Source organism: Alosa alosa, chromosome 20, assembly GCF_017589495.1.
Source record: "Alosa alosa isolate M-15738 ecotype Scorff River chromosome 20, AALO_Geno_1.1, whole genome shotgun sequence".
In the NCBI taxonomy this organism is placed as follows: Eukaryota; Metazoa; Chordata; class Actinopteri; order Clupeiformes; family Clupeidae; genus Alosa; species Alosa alosa.
This window is the reverse complement of record NC_063208.1, coordinates 10,492,734-10,499,423: the sequence shown is the minus strand read 5'-3', so window position 1 is coordinate 10,499,423 and position 6,690 is coordinate 10,492,734. Positions and strand designations below refer to the sequence as shown.

The 6,690-nt window shown below is 43.5% G+C and overlaps 1 protein-coding gene and 1 long non-coding RNA gene across 2 annotated transcripts in view; one reads left to right on the top strand and one right to left on the bottom strand.

Moving 5' to 3' along the window:
• trib1 (tribbles pseudokinase 1) overlaps nt 1-2,909 on the bottom strand; it is an 8,998-nt gene extending 6,089 nt beyond the window's left edge. The window contains exons 1-2 of the mRNA XM_048229884.1: nt 1,392-2,909; nt 171-463 (exon numbers count right to left, since the gene is read on the bottom strand). Coding sequence (XP_048085841.1) covers nt 171-463; nt 1,392-1,685 — 587 coding nt within the window. The 5' untranslated portion in view covers nt 1,686-2,909. The remainder of the gene's footprint in view (nt 1-170; nt 464-1,391) is intronic.
• Nucleotides 2,910-4,172: 1,263 nt separating this feature from the next.
• On the top strand, nt 4,173-5,962 carry LOC125285449. The gene is made up of 3 exons (XR_007192027.1): nt 4,173-4,410; nt 5,382-5,521; nt 5,686-5,962. It is a non-coding gene; the product is annotated as an uncharacterized LOC125285449 (long non-coding RNA).
• Nucleotides 5,963-6,690: the final 728 nt, after the last annotated feature.

The following is a 6,690-nucleotide window of genomic DNA, read 5'->3' as shown; positions in this document are numbered from 1 at the left end:
GCATGCGCACACGCGCACACATACACACACATACACACACATACACAGACCTGACCTACATACAGACACAAGTATGACCCAAAAACCTTCACACACACACACATACACACACAGAATATACACACACACACACACAGACACACACACAGAATATACACACACAATCTCACCTCTTCTCATCTGTGAACACAAACTTGCGCAGCTTCAGGTCTCCGAGGACGATGCCCGCCTGGTGGCAATGTGCCACAGCTGAGGCCACCTGCTGAAAGAGCCTGGCAGCTTGCTCCTCGGGTAGCCTCCTGCAGCTCTTCACATAGCTGTGCATGTCCCCGTAGTCCTTCTCCTGGAACACATAGGCCTTCATCTCCCCCAGGATCACCTCCCGGATCCCTGCGACGTGCCTGTGGGCTGGGAGCAGGTCGTAGACCCGCAACTTCTCCTGATAGATACCCATGTCAAACACCTGAGGAAAGCATTACAATCACATGCATTAGGCAGTCAGTGGTGTTGCACTACAAGGTCCATGACTGTAGAGATATTTTGTCATTTCAAGATCTTTATACGGTTTAATGGATGTGCACGTGAAATGTAACATGGGCATGTTATGCATGATAAAGGTTTGTATGGCTGTGGACTCTGGGAAACAGGAGGAGAGCACAGTGATACTGTGATCCACGGTTACCCACAATCCACCAACTACAGTAAAGACCTACATGGAGTTCTGTGGAGGAGGCTATGGAGAGCCTGCTATCATGTGATTGCAAAAGTGACAGGCACAAGAACAAGGCTTCTCTTCAAAAATGCTCTGTGCTCTTTTTAACAGTGTTTCAGAATTAGACTCACAATGATGGGGAGTGTGATGACGCATACTTATTAAGGTTTATAGTGACATGGATCTTAGAGGACATTTTGACTTTTGAAGTCGGCTCATTGTTGTTTTTCCATTAATAGCCTTTTTGCAGACTCGCTCCGGGGAATATGGCAGACCAATTACAGTACATTTGCGCTCTCGCCTGACATGTTTTGCATATTATATGTCTGCCACCATCACGTCGCGTACACAGCAGAGCTGACGCATATGCAAATCCACATGATGAATGAATAACAGCTACAGTCCGGCAAAGGATTACACTGCAAGCTGCAGCAAGTGTAAATGTGCTTGAGAGCCTCGCGCATTTGTCATGCGCTTAAAACACAAAATGTTAATAGTGAAATGCAAGCTGTTTCATTATTTGCATGCGCATGGTTTGAGGGGTAATTTTTGTATATATATATATATATATATATATATATATATATATATATATATATATATATATATATGCCCCATAGCCTCAAACATTGTAGTAAAACTCAGACACAGACAAATTAGAGATAGGAAATTTACCTACCTTACAAACGAGCTCCTCTCCCGTCTCAATGTTAAGTGCGCTATGCACCCCTGACCGGTCCGCTAAAGGTAGCAGCAGGAACTGACAGATCCGGGAGGGACCCTGGTGGGCTGCAGTGCCTGTCAAGGGACCCAAATTCACGGGAGATCCTGGAGAGCTGCCGAGAAGCCCAGCGTCACTTGAGGACTCGCTTAGCCTTGCGCATTTCAATACCGGCTCGTCTGAGTCCACGCGCTTGTGCCACGACCTACCCGTGCGGATGCAAGGCACAGGGACGTTCCACTGCACGCTCATTCTGACAAACGGTCGTTCGCTGCACGCACAAAAATATCCGTACCACGTTCCACAGGAGGACTTAGAAAATCATAGTCCGAGCAAAACACACTAACGTGCCATGGCCTGTTGCAAAAACCGAGGACACAAAATCCTGATTACTTTCTTTACACTGGCGTCAGGCTTTTGAAGTATATGCATCAGGCATTCTGACGCTGTTTATCCATTGAAAGATGACGAAATGTAATCAAACTGTTCAATTAATTAAAACCAAACAGAACAAAACGAGTCACTCTGCACAAATGAGAAGTTACTCCTGTTCTGCACGCTGTGTTTACTCAACCCGTCTCGCAGTCCGTTAGAGATTCCCAGCGCAGCGCGGAGGTGACCCCGAGAGAGCGACTGTCTAGCAAAAACTACGATGCTATTTCCAGAGCACTGCTCGCAAGCGCGCCGCCGTTGGAACTCCGCCCGGTTCTGCCTCTTTGGTGACACATTGCATAGCCTCGAAGATTGAGCAATCACCACACTGCGCCCAGAGAGGAACGGTGCTGAATGTCAAAATGCTGATTTTACCTCGGCAATGTACTTTTACAGTGGCTTTGTGCCAAGTTTAACACAGGGAGATATCGCAAGAGCAGCTCAATTAGCTGCCACTTACAGGTAGCCTACTGGCCCAAGTGTTTCACGACTTTGTTGTAGGCCTATTCTTAACATCCGAGTTCAAATGTTATTGTAAAGAAAGGAATTCCTTGTAATGTTTCTTTTTTGCCAATCAAAACACGTGTCACTATGTAGACAATAATTAACCAATATTACCACACTCTTAGCTTTTTACGGTCGGGTTTTTTTTTCATAGCCTACCATGACAACAAGTCATAAACAAATCGAAACACCGAAACTCTTTCTCAAACGCACAATATCGCGCGCGTGCACAGACACCGGGTCACACAGATAAGCTGTCGCTTCATGAATTCCTACAGGCGTTTTTTTCCCTCCGAGCATATTTGTGAATGTGCAGATGACTCATCTCCATAAAGGGAAAGGCCTTGGAGTAGCGAGCGCTGTGTTTGGCATTCATATAAAAGCTGCACTTCTTGTAAAACACATCCAGTCCTGTAGAGGAGGGTACACTGCATAGCCAAGCAGCCGCCTGTCTGCTCAAAACTTACAGCCAAAAGCGGCTCGCGTCACCGTCACCTCGGAAAGAATGAAACACAATAGAATGTAGCCTGCTAATTGCCAAGACCTCGGGTGTGTTCGAAACGGGTAAAGTTGCTGCCTTTTAAGATATCTAACTGGGGAGCAAGGCAGCAAGTGCGGGTCGAAACCGAAAAAACAAATTCTGCTGCCTTTTAAGATATCTTAGAATTCCCAAATAACGGTCATTTTTTGAAGGCAGCATCGATGCACACTTCATGCTGCCTCCTACCCATAATCCCTTGGGTCTGAAACAGCTGTGAAAGGTAAACAAACATGGCGGATGACATCGGTAATGGCTGCTGAATCTGTTTAAAATGTCATTTGTGTGATCTTATTTTGCTTAGATTTGCAGATTACAGATTAGAAATAAACAATTTACTATCTGATTATGCCATTGTTGTAACCATTAATAGCGTCTGGTCTGATATATCTGCCGGCCGTGAAAACTAATTTATACCCGTTAGCCTGCTAGCTTACGTAAGCTAATTTAGTTTAACGTCAGGCCTTTGCTAACGTCATACCGTAGTCAAAGATCCTTGATTACTAGCAAGATAGAGCAACGTAATTCGTTACTATGGGAGCAAAACGGGACAGTTCGGTCTGCATAAGTGGGAGTGTCACCCCACGTCCACTAAATAAACTTTCTCTCTAATAAGCAATAACAACAGATAAACATAATTGTGTTCACAGTATTATTGTCCATAATCATGTATGATACCAATGAATCATTCTTAAGGAAATTATATGAATAATTTAATTAGTCATGTGAACCGAGCTAGCTAGCTAGCTAACGCTAGCTTAAAATGCTATACAAGTGGATGGTAGTAGCTATGGCAATACAGCTGTGCGCTAACAAGTGACTAGTAGTTGAAGGACTTCGCTTAAACTTAATATACTGTTGCAAATTCGCTGGAGTATAAACTATCCACTTTAACTGTCAGTAGTGTTATTCAGCTAGTTGTCATTTCAAAGAAATTACACTTCTCCGTTTAAAATGTTACCTTAGCTAAGAGGCTAGCTAGCATGCTAACAACCGGACAGTAACTGGCAGCAGCATGGTCTAATATTAAGTTATTTTATTACAAATCCGAACACTAAAAAAATACACTATTAGGCTTGAAATGATCCCAAACACTTACAGATTATGACACAATTTTCCAAAAAACCCTCAACAAATCCAGAAAGACAAAATGACCAATTTATTGGTAAAATTCCACAAGTCTCCATTGACATTAGTGCAGCAAGGGCTTACTCTGGTCTGCATAAAGGGGGATCCTAATCGAACGCGAAATTGTCGAACGTTTATGCCTCTCGCTCGCTTTGAACCCTCTCTGCCGTGAGTGTTAACCAAAGATTCTAGAGTGCTACGCTCATTTTTAAAAGATGCATTTAATCCAAAGTCATGTCTAGTGAGACAGCTCTCTATGTAGGGAGGGAGGCAGTAGGCAGCTGTCTCCCGTTTGGAACACACCCCTCGTCTTCTCAGCAGTGTACATATGTACTCCTAGATTCTCTTGATGCCAGCAACCACAGCTGTGTTTGGGTGAGACAGGTTTTCCTAGTTGAGAGCCCAATGAGTTAGAACCCAAGAATGCAAGTCGGGTAAAGGAAGATAGTTATATAAGCGGTAATCCATGATCAGATGGAGTGACGCTATTTATCTATTGCTTGACTCAGGTTTAAATTACTGCTATGAAGGTGTCCTGTACTCAGAGCAAACGTTTTAAGGTAGTCAGTGTTCTCATTTTATACATATTTCTGAATTGCAGTGGGGTGGCATAGGCCTATGTAGGCCTAAGGGATAATGGACGGCACGGTGGTCTGAAGTTAATGCACAGTCGAGGTTGTAAAACGGCCCCGACGCGAAGCGGACGTTTAAACCTCGTAGTGCATTAATTTCTGTGAACAGACCACAGTGGAGTCCATTATCCCGCTTATTCCACTGTTGCCACTTGCGTTGTGTTCATTTCCTGTTACAATTTAAACGTTTTAATTGCTAAAACTGTCTTGTTTGTAGAACTAATTTCTTCCGACACATATCAACTAATTTCTCAACTTGCAGGACAAACTGCCGTTACTAGTTCTAAATCCATGGTTGCTATGGCCAAAAAGGCCAGTCGTTAGTTCTACCTCTCCCGTTGTCAAGCGGGTGTATCCCAATATTCTGATGAACTTTAGCTTTGAAACATCACTATTTTACTTAGCCTACTGTCATCCATCTAGCTAAAAGCCATCTCCGTCATATGCTACAATGTTGCTTCTGGTTGCTGTCCTATTTTCCCCCTCCTACTTATTGCACCATAAACACACTTCATGTTTAGCTAGAACTTCAGTGAAGGTGGTTTAAAGACATCTCTTACTGACCACCATACCCAAGTGACCAGTGCAACAGCTGGTGCACGTGAACCGCACATTTCAGGCCTTACATGGATTAGCTGTAGATTGGTCTGCAATGACAGGCTATTTTTAGAAACTCAGCATTCTTTCACTGCTGCTCTTCTCCCCTTCTTCTAGAATTGCTCATCATCTGACGAGTGTGCAAGTCATCTGGTGGAGTGAGTGCAGAACAGGTTCCAGAATCTCTGACCAGACTGTACACTTTCAGTGTGCTGGTGACTGGTGCTGGTGGTGTTATGTACACAGTGCCAGAGTGTGTATGTGTGAATATTTTTTGTTGTCGTTTATCGTTTGTATAAAAGAGAGATGGAGTGCCTGTTTGCATGAATGTCTGGTTAATTACAATTTAGTGTTTGTTTGTGTGTGTGGTGTGTGTGTGTGTGTGTGTGTGTGTGTGTGTGTGTGTGTGTGTGTGTGAAAGAGAAACAGATGTGTGAGCTTGTCCAAGAGGCCACTGGAGGTCAGTCCCTCTTGCTCCGATGGGAAAGGAGGACAGCTTTGTGTCAGGCGCTTCCCACTGTCATTAGCTGACTCATCTGTTAAACACACAGGGAGCTGAAACAGGAGACAGGAAGCACAACAACAACTGGAAGTCTTAAGAAATCACCAGTAGGCCGCCACCTCGGATGGAATTCATATTCAAGATTCCCAATCCCCTTGGGGATCAATAAAGTATATCTATCTATCTATCTATCTATCTATCTTCCTGCTAAACAGCAGCACGGCTCGGGCAGTCCAGTAAAACTAAAGCAGTCAGTGTTGTCCACCACTCTAACATGACTGTTCCATAATAATGGTCTTTGTGAACTTTAGCCAGAGGCAGAACTGACAACAGGCAATCAAAAGATGCGGAATTGCTTTCTCCTTCTTTCCCGCCAGTTAAATATTCCATCAACTTAACAACCGTAAAACAGAGAAACCATGACTTCCTGAAAAAGAAAAAAAGAAAACTGCACATGGTTCAGAAAAAAAGATAAACTAAAAAAGTGCATATCATAAACATGTCTCTTCAAACATTACATGAAAAAAACATTTGGAGCAAAAAATCATTTAGTTGTGGAATGGCTCCAAACTGGTTTGGCAGTACTGTCACATTCTTGTTTTCACTCTGAGCGCTGTGGGGCAAGACTGAACTATGTTCAGCTACCCCTGTGTCAGAGTGACTTATCAAGGCTGCCCCAGTCTAGTTATACCGTCCTTGGCAATTAAATGATTAAACTACACTGGGTTATCATAAATCCCCTTGAAGTGACAATGTTGGGTCTAGACAGACTTCTTGCTTTTCTTCTTAATAAAATGTCAGCTGCACTGTGGATTCACAGCTGGAGGCTGTAGGGATGAAGATCATCGCAGCAGCAGCAGAAGCCTTTGGTGCAAGATCATATATAATACAGACAAAAAGTGTAAAGTGAAGTAAACACGTCAT